This window comes from Equus asinus, chromosome 23 (genome assembly GCF_041296235.1).
Source record: "Equus asinus isolate D_3611 breed Donkey chromosome 23, EquAss-T2T_v2, whole genome shotgun sequence".
In the NCBI taxonomy this organism is placed as follows: Eukaryota; Metazoa; Chordata; class Mammalia; order Perissodactyla; family Equidae; genus Equus; species Equus asinus.
Window position 1 is genome coordinate 42,265,463 of NC_091812.1, and position 22,913 is coordinate 42,288,375.

Below are 22,913 nucleotides of genomic sequence, written 5' to 3' on the forward strand. Positions count from 1 at the left end.
CAAATGCCTGGCACATAGTTAGTGCTCAGTAAATTGCAGCAACTAGCACTATTAGGACTTCACACATCAACCACCACTACTGAACTTCTAATATCAAGAAAATTGAAAAGAATTTGTTTTCCATCTATTTCAGTGTCCTGAGCATTATCAGAGGTTTCAAATGGATCATTATTCTTTGCATTCATGATTTCAATTAAATTCAACTCAAACTATACTCAAAGAAAAGGACACAGCCCTTGGGCTGAGCATTAGAATATGAGAGAATGATTAGAAGGATTTCAAAGGATGCAAGTTAGGACAGCTGGTAAGGAGAGAAACGGGATTCCAGGAACAGTAGTGGCAGAACCAAAGAGGTGCCTGAGAGCAGAGGCTTCTTTCTCCCTGACACAGGGACTCTGATACTGCAGGAGGACAGGGCACCTGGGCGATGGTTAGAGAGGAAGCTGCACACACAAGTTAGGGTTAACTGGTTAGCTGCAAAGGGCTCTGACTGCTGTGCTGAGGATTCATCCCTTGAGTATGCAGGTTGGAGAAGGCTTGCATTTCAGAAAGCAAAAGTTTTCAGGAGGAACTGAAGAGGAGAAATGAGAAAACACCAAGACCACATAGGAAGCCATGCATGCAGTGCTGAGCATTTAAATAATATGATAAAGGTAAAAAGGGAAAGGAAGTGATAAAGTTCAAAGGGATTACAGGAATAGAACCTACACAACTGGATGGAGGAAAGAATGAAAGGAGGGAAGGAGGCAGAGACGACATCAAAGTTTCTAGTTCAGGGATAAATCAGATGATGAGGTACCAAGAAAAATGAAGTAGATCTAAGTACGGATGGAAGATTATTTTAAGTTTATAAAATGCAGAGTTTGAGATACACGGGAGCCTTCTATTTCTCAACCATCTAACAAGCAGATAAAAAATTCAAGCCTGTAACTCCAGAGAGAAGTTAGGAAACTTAGTTTGAGGGTCATCTGTACAGATATCATTGCTTCTATGAGAAGTGGATAGGAATACTCCAGCAGACAGTATGGACAGCGACCTGAAGAGGGCCACAGATAAATCAACAATAAAACAGTTTAGAATGGAGGTTCAGACAGAGGCCAAAACATCAAATGAAGAGGAAACAATATTTATAAAGAAGGTGGGGTCAAAAAAGGAACCCAGAACAACTTCCATACATGGGATGTTTCCAATGGAAGATGCTCCCCAAAATTTATTTCTCTGGGAAAACATTAGAATTTCTTCATTTTTCCCCCCTCAGGAAAAAAAAGGAAAATTACTACCTGGCCAGCAAGTAGATTTAGAACATTTAAGACATTTCCAATAGATTATATTATTCCCAATTAGCCAAATAATCTTGATAGATCTATTTAAAGTAAGATATAGAATCACGTATCTAAAAATCCACTGAAGTATTTCAACCAGAAAAGTCAAAACTAGTAGAAATATTCTGCTGCTGTCTTAAAATCCTTTAATAATATTTCGAGTGTTACTATTACAAGTAGTTTGAACTCGACTTCCCAGGGCGGTCAGGGTCTGTTTGTGTAGTAAGAAACCATTAGTATATGCTCAATTAGTCCCTTTAGTCAAGATGGAGAATTAGGAAGGGACATAAAGGAAAAAATTATTTTAAACACTGAAAACAAATGTCTTTTTGACCTATAATGGGGCCCTGGATCAGCATTTGATGTGTCTAGTCTAATTTTTCTCTGTGAAATTGTACTGGCGGATCTTAGGGAGAGACAGAAGGCTGTAAATTCCTATCCTCCATCAATACATTTGACCTCAGAGCAAACCCCACAACTGGCTACAGGCACCCACCATCCATCATTGCTCTTGAAACCTGATCTTTCAGGGAAGGACAGCTGCACTGGCAAAGAGCTGAGGAGCTTTCTAAGATGCACTACCATTAAAGAAAAAAAATGGTGATTCCTTTGGTTCAGTATTTTAATTAACTGCTTTTCTAAACATTTCTTCCCCTGGACTGCGGCTCCACATCAAATATCATCCGGAATTTATTAATACATTTTTGACTTTTGAGAAAAATCTTCTCTTTGTACATTCTAGGTAAAATCATTTCTAGCTTTTGCTTTAAAAGCTTTCTGAGATAAATAGGGTACTATGGCATACTGATGCGTACAGACTTCAGTAAAGTGCTCGACAGGAAAACGTGGTTCCAGCATCTATAGTAATTACAGCATGTGCACAACAGAACACAAATTGGGCAATGTACACAAAACACCCACATCCAACGTCTTGATTTTTAAGTCAGGTAGCAATAATTTATAGCAGATAGCTAAAGATAGCAGATCTTGATCATGGAAGATAGCGTTACTGAATGATAGCACGTTCATTACATGATTCCTACTTCTAGGAATTTTTTTCTTTAAAATACAAAATAAGGCAAATTCTCATTATCTAATTGGATGTTCATCACATCTATGGTTATTCTTTCCATTTTACAGATGGTGAAACTGAAACCCTGAAATGTTAATTAACTTCCCTCAAGTTGCCACAGATAATAAGCGACAAAACTAAGGTATAAATTCAGCTCTTCTTGCCTCAAATTTGTGTTCACTGTAGCAAAAAAAAAAAAAAAAAAGGAGGAAGCCGGTTGAGATTTTGCAATCTTTACTCTCATCTTTATATACATTATATACCTGCATGATTAAGACTAACAAGTGATTTTCAATTATTTATAAGATCAGTACTAATACAAATCTTTACGTTAATATAAGTAGTTCATTTGCCAAGGCTTAAAAAAGTCTCTTGTTACCCGTGACCCAATGATTACGATGATCATTTTAAATATTTGAAAGTACAATATCTCCTAATCCCAAAGCAATACTGACAAGTGCTATTTCCTAAATGCAATTCACAAACCTCAATTTAGTTAGCTAGTGCTACATTAAAGAACATAGCTCCAGGGCTGTTAAAAGAAAGAGACAATTAAGAATTTATAAATTCAATCAATTTCATGAAACTGACAGAGTTACAATGTTTAAGTCCAATAAATAGCAATGTGGGAAAGGTCACAATGCTCCTGACATTGTTATCTGAATGTCAAAGTTAAGCGGTGTTTCTGGTCAGTGAATTCAAAGAACTAGAAGAAAGCCCAGCCTCAGATGGCTGCTTTGGCTCTAATATTTTGTTATAAATGCTTAAGGAACTAAAGAGGAGCTGCCCACCACCTAAGAGAGGCCATTTGTAAAGGAAAGCAAGGCTCCTTTGCTGCAGGTGGGGAACCGGGAACATTGACGTTGTCTCAACACTATTTTTCTACTGGTAGATCTGATCTGCTGACTTACAGACAGAATCAGTTGTCTTAGCTTTCCAAGTTGTCACCTCTTCCATATAATTTACTGGTCTATGACACATAGGGATTTCATCTGGGGAACAGCAGAGGTTCGAATGCTGAGAAAAAGTTCAGTTTTACCTTTCTTTTTTGTAATTTTAAAAAGCTACGGACCAACTGAGAAGTATTGGTATGATCCTACTAAATATATGAGCATCAAATAGAAAATAATGAACAGAAAGATATTGAATGAATTAGTTTGAGACAGAGGAAGCAGGATACTGCAGGCATTATTTTAATCAATTTTTTTTCCCAACAAGTTGCTTTGAGGAATGTGACCGTATATAAGGACATAATGCTTAAATTACTTTAATGCCTAAGTCTTGAAAATATCATATAAATAAAATGTTAAGAGAAAAAAATGTAAACTGACTATTGATTACATGAAAGCAAATGGGTAAATCATTAAAGTGGAAGCAAAGAGCACAGACCTTCAATGTAATTTTGTGAAATACATCTCGTAAGAATTCTATTTCATGAATACTTCAGTATAGCACCATCGTCAGGACTTTATTATTTAGATTACGTTAGGTCAGAGACTGCTGTAGCGCATAAGCATTTGCTCTTTGACCTCCCCAAGACTTATGACAAAAAGAAAATGCTAGACTTTTCCATCAGAAGCTATAATTTCACATAATGAACAGTCAGAAAGCACAAGCCAGTATTCTTTTAGATATCTATCTTTCTTAAGGCCTTAATTGTGGAGAGCTGAACCACATTTTTATTTTTTACACAAAGGGGGGGGGGAATTTGAACACTTTAATTGTGAAAACAAATGCATGCCAAGCATGACATTTTAATAAGTATTACCAATTACTAATTAGAAGCAAATGAGATTATCCATATAGAAAACATATCCCCAAACAAACGTATCCTTTGGTGGAAATGTCACTGTGCTATGAAATTACAGAAGCTTAAGCAAGTTATGTTTGTTGGAATCAAATTTACTGGCAAATCCCTTCCAAGCAATCTTCTTCCACGTTATCAGATTTCTTCAGTTGATGTGTTATATAGGAATCCTCAGTCTTGTAGTTCTCAGAGAGAACAACGCTTCTCTTTGCTCTTTCTTGGCAAATCATTGATAATATACAAAGAAATGTTTTCAAACATTGACTTGGCCTGAGGCTGCAAGTTGCCTTAGTGCCATCACAAGTAAATAGCTTTCCTGAAAGATTTTTTTAAAAAAAACTAAATAGTACAAAGAAAACGTAAATAATGCCATAAGGTAATAAGATACTCAGTGTAAGCCTAGCTTAAAATATAACTCACTTACTACTAATCTTTTCAAGCAAAAACTGCTGTCCCTGTAAGAAAATACTAAAAAATGATACATTCTTTGACCACTCTGGAAAACTGAATAACCATATCTTTATATTTAGTACCTCATAATCTGTGTTTATAATAAGAGTCCTAAGAGTATATTTTGTGACCACTAAGTTGAGTACACTACATCAAAGGTAAAGTTTATTTTCGAGATTCCCAGAAACTATGGGGAATTAGAAAGATACCCATGACCAAAGGTTAAATGTATAGATTTGAAGATGTGAGCCTGAAAGTTTGAGGCTCTCAGGATCATAAGTTAGAGCATACATATTCTTCAACTCTCAGACTACCCACAAATACACACTGAAACTAAAGAAGGGTAGTTTTAAAGCAAAATCACTTTGAGAAACCCATCTTTCCTAAAATGGCACTTTTCATATGTGATTGTGTTAATGAATTCTTACTTATCCATAGAATTCTTTTAAAAATAGAATTGTTCAATGGCTTGATAAATCAACTTTGGTCTGAAGGAAATCCAATATGCAAATACTTATCGTGTGCTCTTTTACAAATAGTCACCCTTGTCAGTTTGAAAAACTGAAAATCAACAAAAGAACAGTGTAAGTATACTTGACCTTATTGCCTAATGTCGATCAAGATCGCCACGGCCGGTCGATTTCAAATTTGTGAAACTGACATTTAAAAATGTACAGTGCATCTTCAGTCCAGGTCCCTCAAGTGCTGAGTAAACGGTAGTCACAGCCTCAGATTCTCCTTCCACACTAACTTGCACAGCACTTACAAAGCTAGTTTAATCACACCATCCATCTATGACTGTACTTTCCTTAAAGTCATTCTGCTTCACTTATCTTTTAACCCGACATTATGCAAATAATATCCTTACCACTCCAATAAAGAAAAGTTATTAACGTTCTTACTTGTTTATCCTTGACATACACTGAGAAACTGGGATCACATATGAATTTGCACAAACACCTCTTCTATGTCTTACACTCTGTATGAAAAACCATCCTTACACCACCACAGTTTCAGAGCAGCTCTAAATAATGTTCTTGAAAAAGCCTTCAATCAATGTCTATACTAACATCAGAGTTATGAGTTAGCACGTTAAAAAGGACAAAACAAAAACTTAGGGGACTGCCTACTTGAGTTTTTTTTAAATGTCTCTCTAGGAAGGGTTTGCATATGCCACACAAGGATGTCTCCTGGATATAAGAACAGTTCTACAGGCCCCTAGTGGCTTAGCAAATAGCAGCAGATGAAGGGATTCTAATTCTTAGCTCTCACTGTGAGATATTCTGGCTTTAAATAAATGATTTAAAAGGCAAATCAAATCATTGTATTTAATACTTAAAGTAGTTTCATGGTTATCGACTGAAATACATATATATTAAAATAGATCACTGCATTTCATCACTTCAGTAACTACAACTGCATTGGTCCAAGAAGAATTTGTGTTATATAACCTCCACAATAAAATATTTAATTCATCCACCTCTTTACATGTTATTATAAAAGTAATATATTACTCATATATATTAAGATATATTCGAGAGACACTTTTCCTCTGAATCCCACTCCTATTATACTACTATTACTGAAGGCTTTACGAATAGATTATTTCTATGCAAAGTGCTCACTATTTAAAATGAAATATAGATACAAACTGAATGCCACTTTTACAATAGTAGAAATCTAAATGTACTTCCCAACAACAGCCAGTGATAAAACTCACATTGGAGTGCATCTATTTTAAAAGATCTACAATTAATGACACCCCTTAATCCTCATCCCTTTGCTGTCTTTCCTTTACAAAAGAAAATTCCAAGCAGGCACATTTACAGCTTTTAGCAATTTTTAACTGGACATAATCTGACAGCTGAATTCATGAAACTGACCAGCTTGTCAATTTCACACTTTGAAAGTACAATAATAGCTGATAGCATGAGGGTGAATTTAAGAAATCTGTCACAGAATTGCTAGCTCCATTGAAAAGCAAAGTACAGTATCTAATTATGGGAGGTGGGAGGTAGGGAAATTTTCTTTCTATTGTCCATTTAGGACATCTGTTTCAAGAATTGGGACATCAAGCACACAAAATTTACTCTCTCTTTGCTAGTTCAATAAAATAATATCTATCTGTGGCATATAACTGAATATGTTTTCAAAATAAGCATAATATCTAAGAAGCATTGTCCAGGATATCATCATATTACCAACGTAATATAATATTTAAGTTGGTATTATCGAAATAGTCCTTTAAATCAGAACATTTCAAGTTTTGGTGCATCACCCCTCTTTTACTCAAAAAAAAGCGGGTGGGTACACTTTTTTGAGTAGTGGGTGTGTACACTTTGAAACTGAGATCATATAGTCAAAATGGTCAGAAGTACCAAGGGTAGAACTAACTCCCCAAATGTGTGCTACAGGATGGCTAGAAAGAGCACACCAAAGAGGAAGGTTCACATTTCGAGCTCTGGAAGTCCAACAGCAAATCTGTCTCAAGTTACAAGCAGTTACTAGTCTCTGAGAGGCTCAAAATGTGTGCACTATGCTCAAGTCACTGGCACTGTGTCTGTGGGCATATAAAGGGAAAAAAAGAATAAACTTTAACAGAAAATACAGGGAGAGCGATCCCTCAGGAATCTTCCTGAGGTGCTTAAGGCACAAACTGTAGATTGGTCTGGGGGATCGCCCTAAGAATTTGAGAAGGCAGAGGAGACATTTGGCAAGTCGTGTACCGGGAGGCGAGCTGGAAACAATACAAGTGGATTGTGTTAGTCCGGGTTTTGGAGAATGGAACTACTATTCAGAATCCTGGAACACCCAATTAATGAAAGCCAAGCTCACACAGAGGGTTCAAGATTTTTTTTAAAAGCATAAGAAAACTGACTTCATTTGTTAATGCTTTTAAATGAAAATCAACCTCGCAGATACACAATGCAAGTTTTCTACATGCCTATATAAAAACTATAGTAAATCGATAGAAAAGCGAAGAACCTTTGGTTTATTAGTGGCTTTCTTTTAAATTGTTTCCTACAACTTGGGCTTTTCATTAGAAATTCTGCGCCCCCTTCCCTACGGGATGAGTGTGTAGGAACACAGATTCCCGTAGCAGAACTACGAGCTCTGATTCTGCTGTGGAAAGGTCTCCAAAACAATCCCCCTCCTCTATGGCAGCCGGGTAGACTTTGATTCCTGCTGTTTCTCCTTCTCCCCACTAGTTCAGAGGAAAGAAAAAGAAATCGCCCCCTCACCATAACCAGCCCTCCTTAACACGGTAATCTTTGCCTCTTAAAAAAATAGAGGCAGTGGCAGAATCCCTGGGTAGGGTCGGATTGCCCCACCGCTCCACCATTTCCCCCAATACTACGCCCACCCCAGGAGGAGAGAGCAAGGGTCACACAAATACGTGTATCCAAACACCCTCTTTCTCTAGCATTGCCCCTCTCCCTGGCCGGAGGTTTCAAGCGAGAGCGACCCGTGCAGAGAAGGACCTCTGCCCAAGGAGGTTCAGAAGAGAAAACTGTGTGCGCTCCGGGGCCGGGGCGCCGGGCTCGCGGACGCGGGAATGTGCAGCTCCGGCCCGGGAGGCGCGGGCTGCCCGAGCCAGGCTCAGGGCAAGCCCCAGGCGCGGAGAGGGGAGGACACAGGGGGCGGGCCGGGTCAGCTCCGGGGACTCACCTGGTCATGTTGGCTCCGGGCAGCCGCCGCCACCGCCTCCCGCGCCGCCACCAGCACTTTGCTCCAGCGCCTTCGCGCCCCGCCACGGCCGCGCAGCCCGCGCCCGCCCCAGCCGCCGCCTCCGGGCGGCCAATTTAATCCCGCCGAGCTGCGGCCACCGCCGCGGGGCTTCCCCTGGTCGCTGCCGCCGCCCGGCCCTCGTGCGGCCAGCCCAGTCCACAGCGAGGAAGTGGAGGAGAGTGAGCGAGTGAGTCCAAAAACCCGAAATCCAGCATCCAAAGGAGCGCGTCCCCCCGCCCTCCCTCCACCCCTACCCCCTTCGCCTCCTCCTCCTCCGCCTCCTCCTCCTCCTCTTCCCGGGCCGTCCTCCTGGCCCTTCTGAGCCCGCGGCTGCCGCGGCGGTTTCTCCTCCTCCCGTTCCTCCTGTTCGCCCAGCGCTCGCTGCTCCGGCTGCCGCCGCCGCTGTGTGTCTCCGCTCCCCGCTCCTCCTGCTGCTCGTCCTCCTCCTCCCGCTCCTCGATGCTCCGCCGCTCGCAGCTGGGGGGTCCGGGGCCGCGTCTCCTCTCCTCCCTCCGCCTCTCCTGTTTCCTCCTTCCTGCTGCTGCTTCTTTTAAAGAGGATTCTTTGGCCACAAATAGCAACTCGGCTGCCCCCCTCAGCGCCTCCCTCCCCTTCTTCTCTTCTTCCCCCCAAAAGTGAAGCGCACGCGAGAGGTAACCAGAAACTGAGGCCGGCGGGGGTAGTGGGGAGGCGGGGGAGAGGGGGCGAGGCGACGCTTGGCGACCGGCCCGAGCGGAGTCGAGGGCCAGGAGGTGGGATGGCCAGTCCAGCCCAGTCCTTGGACCTGGCGTGAACCTGGTGGTTACGCTTGGAGGCGAGATGGTTTGGTGGGGAAATTAAATGAAAAAGCTCGGGAAAGTGATTGGAAAAGCTTCTCTCTTTGTTTCCTTGTCTGGGTGATTTCTAAAATCCTCGTAACGTGCTGGGGATCCCACGGAACCGCGGTGCCCCAGCGCCGGGGGATTGTGTGTGCGCGTTGCCAGCGCCAGAGTGTGAGTGTGGGCGCGCCCGGGCGCCAGGAGAGCCAGGCCCGCGGCGCCCGCTGGCGAATGCCTGAATCTGGACCACTGACCCACTGAAAGGGCCAGAGAGCTGAACGAAGGAGGGGCAGACAGGAGAGCTGGGCGAGGGAGACGCACCACACACACACACACACACACACACACACACTCTTGGAGAGGAGGGGGCGGGGTGACGTCACTCCCCAGGATCCATCCACCAGGCCAGAAAAGACCCCTTCTAACAAATTCACTCATCTCCTAAGAGATGCACACCCCGGAGCGTCCTACTCAGCGTCCTGGCGCGCGGGAGGAAAAAAATGCTGGTCGCGCCCCATTCAAAGCTGTTATGATAATATAAGGAGCGCGCGTTGATGAGACAGTTTGTGTCCGCCCCAGTTCACCTTGGCAGCCTCATTCTGAGATGCTTGTAGGATCCACTTTGGAGTCAGAGAGGAGGAAAGGGAAATATCGAATTAATCAGTGTAATAACTCTTGTTTTGCTTCCATGCTACTTGCTTTTACGATGTTGGAAATGCAGTGCTCCCTGGCTTCTCTGAAGGACACCATCAAACCCTCTCCCTAGACATCCGCTCAGTTGTTGGGCTACACAAGCTTCATCCACAGAACCCTTCATCCACAGTGCACACTGTGTGGATTGTCGGCTGAGAGGCGAATTTTAACCTTCTTCACTCCTCCTAGGACCACAAGCGTGTAGAAAAAGTCAACAACTGGAAGCCACCATCGACGATTTAGCCTAGCCAAATTTTTTTAGCAACTTGGTCAGAAAGGTTAAACAAAGGCAGGGCCTCCAGCCACCTTTCTTGCTCCTTCTGTGTTCAGGCCAGCACATTTGCACACAGTTCTTATTCCTGCAGGCTCAAGGCTGTCTTTGAAAGAGCAAAGGTAAGCAGACCCCGTTAGATTCCGCCTAATGATCCGGCATCCTGACTCTTGTTTCACGCTGCCCATTTGTTCCCACCATCTGCATGCTGGGCTCCTGAAAGGCACTGAAGGATTGGTCAGTAATCCTCTGCCTGCTGTGCACGCCAAAAAGAAGTCACATCTTTGTGAAAGGAGTCTTGCTAAATGAAGTTTAGTTTTCCAGCAATTTAAGGGTGGGGGGGGCCGGACATCTTGGCATGACTCTTCCTTGTTCTTTTTTTATGGTTAGCCTTATAGTGAAAATCAAGAAGAAATCTATTCCTGTGTGAGCCCGCAGAGCCAGGTTTACCCTCCAGTCTTTCTGATGACACAAGGAACTGAAAGGCTGAGCAGGTAGGATGGACACCTACCCCCTGTGCCCTAAGGATGGATCCAGAACTCTGAGCCTCCACATGGGTGATTCTCACTCAAGTTGTAAACCTTGATTTGGCTTTCTCATTGCCACATTCTCTCCCATTAACTGATGAGTCCCATTTTCCTCTTGCAAAGTTGGATGTTAGAGGAACAAACAGAAAGTTTTAACAACCCTAATTTTCCTCTGCTATTGTCCTTGGTGGAGAGACACTCATCCCTCATTTAAGATCTGACCAGATCTAACCTTATTTAAGATCCCAGCTGGGAAGTCTGACTGCTGTCTGGGAGCATCATGGAAGAAATAGCAACCTATCCCACTGGTAGAAAGTTAGCTAGAGAACTTAGCAATGAGCCTTGTTACCAAGGTGAGCAAGAAGCAGCAGAAAAGAGACCCAGAAATCAGAGGAGACAGAGGACAGTACAAGTAAATGACACAAGCCAAAGGACTCAACATGACACCATGAGGACATAGATGTTCCTGTCCCACCACAACCAAACGTCTTGGAGAAATAAGTAGCAGTGGGAAGAGCTGACTAGAGAGTCTGAGCTGCTTTTTTTTTTTTTTTTTTTTTTTGCTGAGGAAGATTGGCCCTGAGCTAACATCTGTGCCAATCTTCCTCTGTTTTGTATGTGGGATGCTGCCACAGCATGGCTTGATGAGCAGTGCATAGGTCCATTCCCAGGATCTGAACTCATGAACCCTGGGCCACCAAAGCAGAGCTCCCCAACTTAACCACTACACCCCTCCCTGAGCTATTTATTATACAAAAGAAACAGCATTATTCAGAGTGGTGCTGCTGAGTAAGAGGAGATACAGAAAGCAGAGGAGCCAAACTTTCTCTGCACATGTGAGTAGTGGTGGGAAGAAGACTTCAGCCCAATATACATGTATTAATATATCAGAGCTGATATATAACAAACCCGCACCCCATAATACTCTAATACAACCTCTGGGATAGTTTGCCATTTGGAGATTAGAAGTCAAAGAACATCAGAGGAGGGCTATTCCAGATCTCTCTGGCTATCGACAGATCATCTCTTGCAATCACCCAATTTTAAGGTAAGGAAACTGAAACCCTGAGAGTTTAAGGTGACCCAATTATTTGGTGGCAGAAGCAGAACAAAAACCCAGATATCATGACCTGGTGTCCCCTCCCCCAACTATTCCTGATTACCTCCCAGTTCTTGATCCAAGAAGCCATTTTTCCAACTTATTAATGAGCAATAAGTATAGAATATTTTAAATCTATAAATATTTCCATGAAGGAAAATGAAGCAATGGGACTAGACACTTTCTTCGTTCCTTTCCAGCGCTAACATTCTGTGATGAATAGCACACAGGAGCTTTGCTATAGCACAACCCCCTCTAGTGCATAATTCAGCATACGATGAGTATGAGTCTATTTTGGACTCCATCCAAGGGAGTTAGTTCCTAGAAGTACTCGAAAGATTTTACTCTCATCTATCATGAAGCATCCTAAAAAGAAGACTAAAAATAATCATAACAACAGTAATGGTAACCATTTGTTAACCTTGTATTAGGTACTAAACATCATGTTAGTTCACTGTTTTTCAAAAGGCACATCGTGACCTTTTGTGGGTCAGGAACAAATTTTCAGGCAAAATAAATGAAAATAGGAAAGGAAAGAAAGAGGAGTGCACTATATGTGCTAAGTATTGTTTTGTAAACTTATGTTCTGATCATGTGGCTAGTGATTAAAAGAAAAAGTTTCAAAGCCACTGCCTCCCCTCTAATCTTAACAATGCCGTACTAGTTTAGTATTATTAGCTCTGTTTAAGTGAGGAAACAGAAACAGAGAGGGTAAATAATTTGGCCAAGCTGACACAGCTAGTGAGTGGCCAAGCTAGAATTTTGAACTTACATCTGTTTGACTTCAAACCCTGTGTTTTTACTTCTATTCTGATTATAAATTATTAATCAAAGAATTGAATAATTGTTGCAATCATATTTTCTTTGTGAGGGCTTCAGTGGTTTGTATTAAATCCAGTTAGATGGAGAAACACGATCTAGGTTCCAGTGACGTACTCTGAAGAGAGTGAACGGTTTCATAAGGCACTGAAATGAGTATCTGAGACCTCTTTCTATAGGTGCTAGCTGTGTCTAAATTTGCTGCTAATGCATAAGTGGAATAATAATGAATGGATTTACTCTTCAAATAAATATTAATCTCTACATGGGTTAAAATGTTTATTTCAGAGAACTTTTCAAATTTAATTCATACAGCGTTTCTCAGTAGCTTCCTTCTTGTCCCAAACACAGAACTGACATGTGAGAAAGATAAAACAAATATATAGAGATAATATAGTCCCTAAACTAAACAATATTTTAACTCATTTGGGAACACAAGCTATCCACATATAAAGTAATCAGACTACACTATAATGCCACCTGAGTTGTGAAGCATGGCGGAAGACACGATGCTAATTTTCTGAATCATATAGTCCTTTGGATTCTACCAGTAAGTACGCAAGTTTAGGTGCTGATATTCCCATTCTTCAGGTTCTAAAGCTCAAACTCAGAACTAGGAGGTGATTGAAATGAGCACCTAATCTGGGTCTTTCTGATTCCACTACCTAAGCTCTCTTTACAAACAGATGGGCTTCCAGTAGACAAAGAGGTAGTTAGAGGTTTTGAGACATGCTATGCAAATATTCACACTTTTCTCCATCTGAAAGAAATGTACCTTCTTTTTCTCCAGGACAATGTTTCTTGTTGCTGTCAGGCAGCACTGTTCTCTTAAAGAAAAGAAATCCACGTCTTTCTCTAAAGAAAGGCCTGGAAAGGCCAGGCACTCTACGCTGCCTCTGTTCAGTTTGGCTGCTGCATTTCACCCTCACCTGCAGTGTGTGGAGGACGTTATGGTACGATGCTATTTTCCATTGGCTCTGCTACTAGAGATTACAGCATGTGACTGTGACAAATGGATATTCCCATTAAATTCTTTAGTAGAGTGGGGCATTCCATTAACCATTGGCACCATCCCAACCCAAGTGGAACATGGGGTCATTTTTTTCTTGTGAGCAAGAAGTGAAGGGGAAAAACAAAGGATATACTCTAATTACCTTTTCTATTTTTTTTGGTTGCATGCATTATGATAGCCATATATTACAATTATTTATAATTAATATATGACAGGCTGTCAGCTAAAATTTAACAGGTGCTTTGTCAAGAAGTCCCATTAACTGATACATTAAGCAGTGGATTTCAGTATTTCCTAACAATAAAAGTGTATTTCAGTTTTGTTGTTTTAAATCTACTGTGTTTAAATATTCAGAAGCCATCTATCTTTATGTATTTGCAGCATCTTTTAAAAATACAACTATTGTTAACATAATTTCGAACTTTATTAGTAATGTTAGGAATAAGCAAATTTTTTGTCACTTTAACCTTTAAATGCTAGTGTTTTCACTGAAGAAACTAATCACCTAGTGTTTAAGTTTTAAACTTTTATGATTTTTTATACATTTTTCAAATCGTGTCTTTGGTAGTAAAGGCAAAGCTGAATGGAGAGGAAAATAATTGCAGTTACTTATGTTCCATTTAGTGTTTGTGTCTTACACTAGAGAATTTTGAAATGAAGAAATATTTTAAAATACAGAAAAAATTGAGAAGTCACCAGGAAGTTAATAATTAATCACTCAATAAAGGGGAAATCTACAGAGAAAAAACTGATGAAGCAAGCTTCATTTTGCTGAATGGCGCAAGAATAGGGCACACAGAAATGAATCACAGATATTTCTTGGGAGGGATAAGAAGACTCTTAAAAAGCGGAAAAGCTTGGTTTCAATATCTATAGAATGTCAATGTCATGGGACATAACCTGGAAATGATAGTAAATTTTAAACTACAATTTTATTATTGGGTCCATGGCCAACCAAAGTTCATATTGTTTAAGAGAATGATAGAAAAGTAAGGCAGCATTTGTTTAAAATTTCCCCTGCTCAAGGCTGGCTCTTAGCTTTCAAGACTAGGACAGGCTGCAGGATGTTAATGACTGGCAATCAACTATGTAGAGGGTGCTGAATCTCCTTAATGAAAGAAGGTGCTTCAAGATTCAATGGTTAGGAAGAGAGGGGGGAAAAAACGAGGGTAGAACCCGAACGAGAGCAGTTTTTTCAAAGCTAATAAGACTTCTGTGTCCACCAACCAAGTTCAGTTTTCACATTTTTAGCAAGAAAGCCATACAGTCATGAAATTATTTTTCAAGCTTCTTTCAAATAGCGTTTCAGAAAATGATTTTCAGAAACTCACTCAGAAGCGAAATACTACAAGTTGGTTTCCGTGTAACTGGGAGTATATCTCTTCTCAGGCTGGGGATTATAAATGACCAGTGACAAGCCAGTCATCGTATCCTGGACTGGAATCTCAGTCCCCAGATCTCGTCTTGATTCCCCGATGCAGCAATATTCCCAAATGCAGCTGGGGATGCTTCTGCACACATTCAGGGAGAGTTTTCAAAACAGGGAGCACAGCAAAGACATCAAGACTACTACTTTTCAGCCACTTTTCAAACCTTTCTCTATCTTTGTCTTATACTTCTATACTTATCTTCTATGTCAATTGTGTCACTTAACAATTTCTACTGAGTGTACATACTTTGTGTAATGTTCTCTCTTGGCTGTTTGAGAGCAGATTTGTGTCTGATTGGAGCCAAACTCTTCTCATAGTGCTTTAAGCTCTACAGGTACTCCATAAATATTTGAGGAAGTAGAGGAAGGGAAGGATGGAGATAGGAAGAGAGAGAAGAAATGAATTAGTTGTCAAATGCCCTTTTTATGTAAAATATCACTTTCTTTACAAAGCTTCCTGCAATCCTCTAAGGAGAACGAATTTGCCTTGTCTCTGGTCTCATATTCTTTTCTTTTTCTTATTTCCTCTCTCTCTGCATTTTTGTTGTGTGTATTTGTACCCTATTAAGCTGTGAGCATCTCCACACTCTTTATATCACCATCAATAAGCACAGAACCTGGACTATAAGCATATCTCAAAAGATGTCTGCTGAATGAATCGAATCAATGGATGACAACATGGACTTAGATACCACTGTGGCTGGTCAGATGTCACCTTAATATTCAATCTTATTGGGCTTGAGCTGACAGGGTACAGTGACACAGAGTTTGGTCAGAGTTAGGCCTCACTAATTAAAACACAACAAAATGTCACAGACAAGAAATAGTAGAATCTGAACATAAGTGGATGGATTCGTAGTTCCACAGAGTTCTTAATGAGAGTAATTACAAAGTTTCATGGTTTCCCACAAGATGTCAAAATAATTGATCGGTTTAGTAGGAAAAATTCTTCAACTTCTGACTGGTACTGAAGTTTTTATTTTTAACTATGTATGTACTCTCTATTAGGTGGACAGGACATTCATTTGTCTGTAAATGGTTTTTTTCTAATATAATCACGTATTATTCCAAATCCTCCTGATTTTCAAAACTCATCGGCCACATCTCTAAAATTGCTAGAAACACTAAACAGAAATTTAATGATGCAAATCAGAAACTATTCTTTCCCACATGTACGATTACTTTAAATAGTCTATTCAAGTCAATGCTTGTTTTATAAATATAGAAACACCATTCTTGCTTAGTTATTTATCTGTTTTCAGTTCTTCAAGGTCACGGTTTGTCTGCTTTTCTCACCACCAATAACCCATCTTGCCAATACAAATGTCTCTAGTGTTCTTTGGACAGTCCAATAATAATCTTTTGTGTATTCTTCTTGTCTCAACCTTCTTCTGACTGGCCCCAATTCATTCCCCACTCTTCTGCCCAATTAACTTTAATAAAGCACAAGTTTGATTATGTAATTTTTCCGAGCTCAAAAAACTCAGTGGTTTGTAAATCCTGACCAAATTAAGTCCAAACATTCTACCAGCCTTCAAAGCCCACCACAAATGGCATGCTGCCTGAATCCATTTTCCATTCCAAATTTCTACCTCTTTACCAGCAACACCCTCAACTCTATAATTGTCTGAATAAAACTGTGTGTTTTTCTTAGCCAGAAGGTTTTCCTAGGATCACCTGTATGTTGAATCACAACCACCCTGAAAGGATCATCTCCTCGAATAGTTGTTTTATTTCTTCTGATTCTTCTACCAAGATATGAGTGTTAATTCCTTTGAAACAGCAGATTCTTTGAATCTCTCTTGTGCTAAATAAACATTCTACTGGAATAGGATGAAGGATCATACACAGCACTTACTGCCAAGATGTGTCCCATGGCTAGACTTATTGGTATAGATCTGTTGATTGGAATGGTAACTTATTATAAATATGAGAATGCACTGGATGGAGTTAGTGGGAAATTATGCAAACTTATGTCTAATCACACCTTGAAAGTTCTTGTGACAGATGACTATGTTTGGGAAGAGAACAAAGAAATTCCAAAGATTCTGAGTTAAGACCAATATGAAGAGCAGCAGATGATGGAAAATTTAACAATTTCTTTCTTCCTTCTGTTTTTTTTAAACTCAGCTATGCTCATTATCCATGCAAAGACATGAACCAACCTGGGACTATTAACAACGTCTGATATCAAGAAGCACGAAAGCAAATCAAGTCAGGCAGATGTTTTCTTCTGCCTTCCTCTTGGCAAAGAAACCAGTGGTCAGACATCTAGAAGCAGCCCTGAAAGGACACTTGACACCCATGCTTTTTACTTTTTTTGCTCCATCAAGGGACCTCCTGCCTGGTGAGTCTCAGGCTCTAGGAAATATCCTACGTCGTACCAAGTGGTGGGAGCAAGGAACAAGGCGCCTGTTATAATTTCTCCTTTCTATCCCTGTACTGCCCTAAAACAGGCTGTATTCTGAGACTACGAATGGCAAAACTGCTCAATTTGGTCAGTCAGTTCTAGGCTGAGTAAAGAAGAGATGAGAAATTAGAGCGAATGCTGAAAGTTACAGTATTTTGTCTGTGATTAAACCCTTCCTGTGCCATCCATAACACACTTGCCTTTTGTTAAAGTTGTGTTTATACTTGTTTTTCTCACTCCTGCTCTGTGCTTTTGCCATAGGCCAACCCCCATATGTTTCCAGATTGCAAGACTATAAAATCTTTAAGAAGAAGACTGAATCTTAACCTGTGTGTCCCAGGGACACCTGCAGAATGTCCTGTACAAAGAGGACATGAGAGAATGCTGTTTAATTGAATTTTTCTGAAGTCTAGTGTTTTCTTTGACAGTAATGGGAACTCTCTAGGGCGGAAGCACATCCCAATTTTCCCAGTTTAATATATTCTCTCCTATTTTCCCCAGGGAGTATACTGGCATTTATCAGATCACCAGTCCAAATGTTTGGACTGCCGAATCCTTGACATGGTGGTTCATAACTCCAGCTAGAATCACCTGTAAAACATTTGCCTAGGCCCCACTCACATGAATGGAATTCTTTAAGAGTGGGGCTCTAGCATATTTTTTAAAAATCTTCCCAAATGGTTCAAATATTTAGTCAAAGTGGGGTAACCTTGTTTTACAGCTCTAGGAAGCACAGCTTGAAAATCACTAGACTCGATTATTTCTAAAGTATTTTCCAGCTCTAGGATTCTTTGTGAAAGTGCTTTTATTTTATAAGTGAAAAGGAAATGACCCTTTGACTGGAGTCCATTTTTAAGTAGTAACTACAAATGAAACCCAGCCCAAATTTTGTATACTGGCGCGGTATTTTTAGCATTTCTTGTTACTTAGTTTTCCTGGATGCCCATTCATCCCACTGCTCATTCATTCAGGCCTCTGCTGTGTGCGAGGTATGTCAACTATGCACTGTTAAGTCATTCTAAGAATGTATGCTGTGAACAAGGCACACATACTGAGCAAAACTCTTTCGTCCAAATACAATACACAGATCCCCTAATGATTTCCATTCCCTGCAGTTCAATTAAAATAGGAAGCAATGCCGTCAAATTAGCCTAAATTCCAGCCATTCCACCCCCCCAATAAATCTGTGATTAAAACAAAGAAAGAAAGGATCAGAAAGGTTGAAACCCCCTCCTTGGAAACAATTTGGAATTAAGTCTTGATGCTCATGTGTTACTTTCAGATTAAACCAGGAACAACAAAACTACTACTTCTGAGAGAGAAAGTGCTGCTCACAAATTTTGGCTTGAGCAATGTATTTTCTTGAGAGGGAAGCATTCTTGGTGAACCCTAATAATAGAAAACTATCAACTACACAAAGTACGTAACTACAGCAGACTTCTTTCATTTCTCTGAGAGTTCCCAGCACAGGATCTAACAAATGCAACGAAGACTGTGAACACCATATTAAATATTAAGATTTATGTAGCACATTGTGGTTCACAGAGAATTTTAAGAGACCCATCTTTCTAAGGCTCTTAATAATTTTGTGGATGGTAAAACACCCATTTTACAGATGACCCGGACACTAGACGCTCTGAATCAGAACCTCTGGGGTGGTTTCTGGGAATCAGAATTTTTGGCAGGCTTTTCAGGTAATTTTGAAAACCACCGTCATAACTCAATTCAAATTCATTGATTTGTTATATTGTTCCTAGGATAATAACCCAGTATAGCTGAGCAGATTCTGGTATTTCCTAAGAGGCTAGCTGCCTTCTTCTAGGATTTGCCTCTTTCTTTCCTCCATAATTTTTAAAAGAAAAAAAAATCACAGGTGGCACTATTTCCCTTAGATCGGCAAGCTTTTTAATTCTGCTCTGCACAGCTGGCTTAGTCTAGCAGTTGTCCCTGCTATGAAGGAAGCCCCAGCTTCTGGCCCTGGTGGCAGGGCTTGAATCCTACCCACTGCCCTTCTGGCCATAACTGAGGTCTTAACAGCCTGTGGCGACCACAGGCCTCCTTAAGCCAGCAGCTGTAATTACATGAAGTTTACTGGACATTGTAGTGCAAACCCAGGGCCTGCTGGGACATTTCAGTGGGCTTCAGCCTTCTATTTGGGAACCCACAACTTCTAGCTGTTATAGTCAGAGAGAGAATCGGCCGTGAGCTATTTGTGTTGGTGTATGTCTGTCTCCATCAGTTTTAAAAAAGCCTTAAAAGTAAAAGATATGCTCTCAGCTAGCTATCCCCCTCCCCAAATTATATTAAAACAACATAATAGCTACCTGAGAAATACCATCTCATATATAACTCTGGGGGAAAAAGTCAAATAGACCCCTCAATAAAACCTTCTTTAGAATAAGACTACACATTTCACGGGAGGAGACAATGTTATTTTTACCTTATAATTACTCCTAAGCCATGCAGACTGGAGAGAAGAGGATTTTGATTTTATGTCTGGAAAGAAATACACTTGACTGGAAACGAAGATGCAAGGGGAAAAACACCCTCAAAAATTAAAGGAAAAGAAAGTGTGTGTCACCACCCCCATCCTCTCGTTTCTCAAACTTTCCAAATTCTTTTGGTTCACCACCCCAACCTTAGTAATACCCTCTTGTTTAACAGCCCTCCAGCTATTATGGTTATAGTTTCTGGGAAATTTGTATGTCAAAAGAAGAGAGGTTCCAAAGAGTTTGGCACTTTTCCTCTTGGGCAATAAAAAGCCATAAGACCTGAGGTGAACATACGCACACACACACAACACTCAATTTCTCTCTGGAGTTCCACACCACATGACATGCTGGCCCTTTTGGCCTTGAAGGGAACATTACGGGAGGAGAGGATGTGGATATACTCAGATCACTTGACATCAGTGAACACTCTCGCTGCCTCAGAACCTTACCCTGTGTCCCAGTGATGCCTCTAAGTGAAAAGGATATTGGGAAAAAGGACACAAGGCAGTTTGCCCTATGTTTGGTTATCCAAAAGGGTGGGAGAACTTTATGCTTTTTACTTCCTGCCTGCTAAGAAAAAAAGGCAGCCATCCTATTTGAGACCACTAGTTTCCTCCTCCTTTCCCTCTATTTTGTCTTCTACCCTTTAAACTCTCAAATAACACACACGTTGCCACGTCCATAATTAGAATGTTGACAATGCTTGCTCCCTTGCTTTCAATTCCATTTATACAAATGTTCCCATCACTCTTTTTAAAAGCCCTGGGCACATATTCAAAACATATAACCCAAACAAATAAACTGCATAACCTAAGCCAAACCCACCAACAACTGGACACCCTTCCCATTTTGGAAGGCCAACCTGAGAAGTGATTTAGTTTCAGTATATTCTGTGAATCAAAGTTCACAGAGCTGAAAATGGAAGTTTTATGTTAGCAGCTTGTACCAAAGAAATGTAGGACATACAAATAAGCCACCGAATCAGCTACTTAAGATTCACTGGAGTACATCTCACCTTGGGTGACTTCCTTAGAAAACAGAAGGAGGGAGGAGCAGAGTTCCTACATGGAACTTTAGGGTAGGGTTAAACTTCGGTAGAATTTATTATTTGCAAGTGCTGAGAAAGCATTTACATTTAGAACTAAGTTCTTGATCTAATCCAGTGATTGACTTTCCATGGCCTTTGAAAGCAACTTTGATAGCAAAATTTCTGTCTGTCGTTTACCCCTAAAGCTGACACGATCACAGCAGTAGAGCTGCTAGAATGAGGCCATGAAAAGAGTGAAAAGTTTACCAATGGGAAGGACTCCAATGTGTAGGAAAAAGATAGAATTTATGACAAATTCACTTTTACCTTGGTACGGCAAAAAAAGGAATAGCTCAACAAAATTCAAATTTTCGTGCGGAATCTCTCCAACACAGCATAGGCAGAAGTGCCCAAATGCACTGTTTGGAGTAGTAAGGAAATAAGGCTCTTTGGCTGTGATTCAGGCTGGCACCGCAGTGCTGGGGTACCACTGAGAAGAAATGTACCCTCTGCAAGATGGCAGCCCGTGGAAGTCAGCAGCCATGCAATCGATCAACAGCGAGGGCCAAAAGCTCTTACTTCCGTTTCTCTGACAGAACAAACCACTATAAAGTCGGCTCAGAGCCCCAACAAAAACTGAAAAGTTTATAACAAGTGGTACCACCTGTGCTTATGTCTCAGCCTAGCCAAAATAATTTCCTCTCCTGGGTCTTCTAACTGTGGGGAAGGGTGAGGAATGTGACAGTGAGTATGTGGAGAGGAAGAAGGTTCCAACATGGAGCCTGCAGAGTAAGTGGATTATCATCTTCTGTTCTAGCAGAGAGATCAGCAAGACCATCTCCTTGACTCGGGAACAACTGTGTGTGATGTGATCTCGCAGCCCCTATCAAAAAGGCTTTGTCTTCGAGAAAACAAAGACTTTTCTGCTTCATGTTGTTCTCTCACATGATTGAGTTTTCTGTTTAACAATCTTATATTATTACAACCTTTGTAAAGCTCGGGATATGGAGGCTGTATTAAAAACACAATACAGAAAAGCAGCTTGTTTCTACAAGCCAGTATTTTGACCATAATTATACTTTTCTCCGTCTTCTTGATGAATCAGGAAATTTTGAGCCAGGTATCTGCACAAAGCATGAGAGAACGAGGATAAAATGGCACAAGGTCCAGGATGTGACCTACATTTATGTAAATCTTGTGGATACAAAGTTCTGTTCTTCATCACTGGCTTTAAACAAAATCTATAATTCTTTCTTTTTTATCTTTAATTTTCATGAAAACCATCCAAGGACAGTCCAAATTTTTCAGAAAGAACAAATTTTTCAGTACAGGAGGCAGCATTTGCCAGTACAACAAGACACCAGCCAAGTTGCTTTGGAGGAGTTAAGCAAGTACATTTCAATAAGGACCCAAACAATCCTTGGCAACTAATCAGAAAAACAAGCCATCGTTGCATTAAGGAAGCCCTCAAAATATGAGTGCTGTCGGTGGAAAATAGTTACTCACCAACTGAAAATGTTTACTTGAAGTGAGAATTATTTTATGGAAACCACTGTGAGTTTTGGAATACTTACAATCTGTTCAGATTGGTCACTGTGTGCAATGTTACTGCTGCAATATGCCCTGAGACTTCTAATCTGTCTGCCTAATGGAGCAGGTGGCGAGATTCTCCACTGAGCTGTGGGCTCCTGGAGGGCAGGGACCAGGTCTTATTCATCTTGTATCTCGCACAATCCCCAACTCTTCAAAGATGAAAGCATCTTTATATACATGGCCATGCTCCCTGAAACCCTGCCCTAAAATGCCACCACCCTCATCATCTCTGTCCCATTTCTCTGCTTAATTTTTCTTCTGAGTCATTATTGCCAGCTGTCATGTTATATCTGGCTGTTTTTATCTTTGTTTACTATTTCTTTTTCCACACAAGAATCTAAGT

At 40.6% G+C, this 22,913-nt stretch overlaps 2 protein-coding genes across 26 annotated transcripts in view; one reads left to right on the plus strand and one right to left on the minus strand.

Moving 5' to 3' along the window:
• The window catches only part of PTPRD (protein tyrosine phosphatase receptor type D), a 2,080,413-nt gene that overhangs the window by 482,773 nt on the left and 1,574,727 nt on the right, over positions 1–22,913 (minus strand). The gene's annotated exons all lie outside the window — the stretch shown is intronic.
• Positions 1,025–17,652, plus strand: LOC106837517 (uncharacterized). Its single transcript, XM_070495697.1, has 5 exons — positions 1,025–1,138; positions 8,076–8,567; positions 10,553–10,656; positions 13,398–13,560; positions 17,179–17,652. The coding sequence occupies exons 1-5, from the start codon at positions 1,025–1,027 to the stop codon at positions 17,224–17,226; spliced, it is 921 nt and encodes a 306-aa protein (XP_070351798.1). The 3' UTR covers positions 17,227–17,652.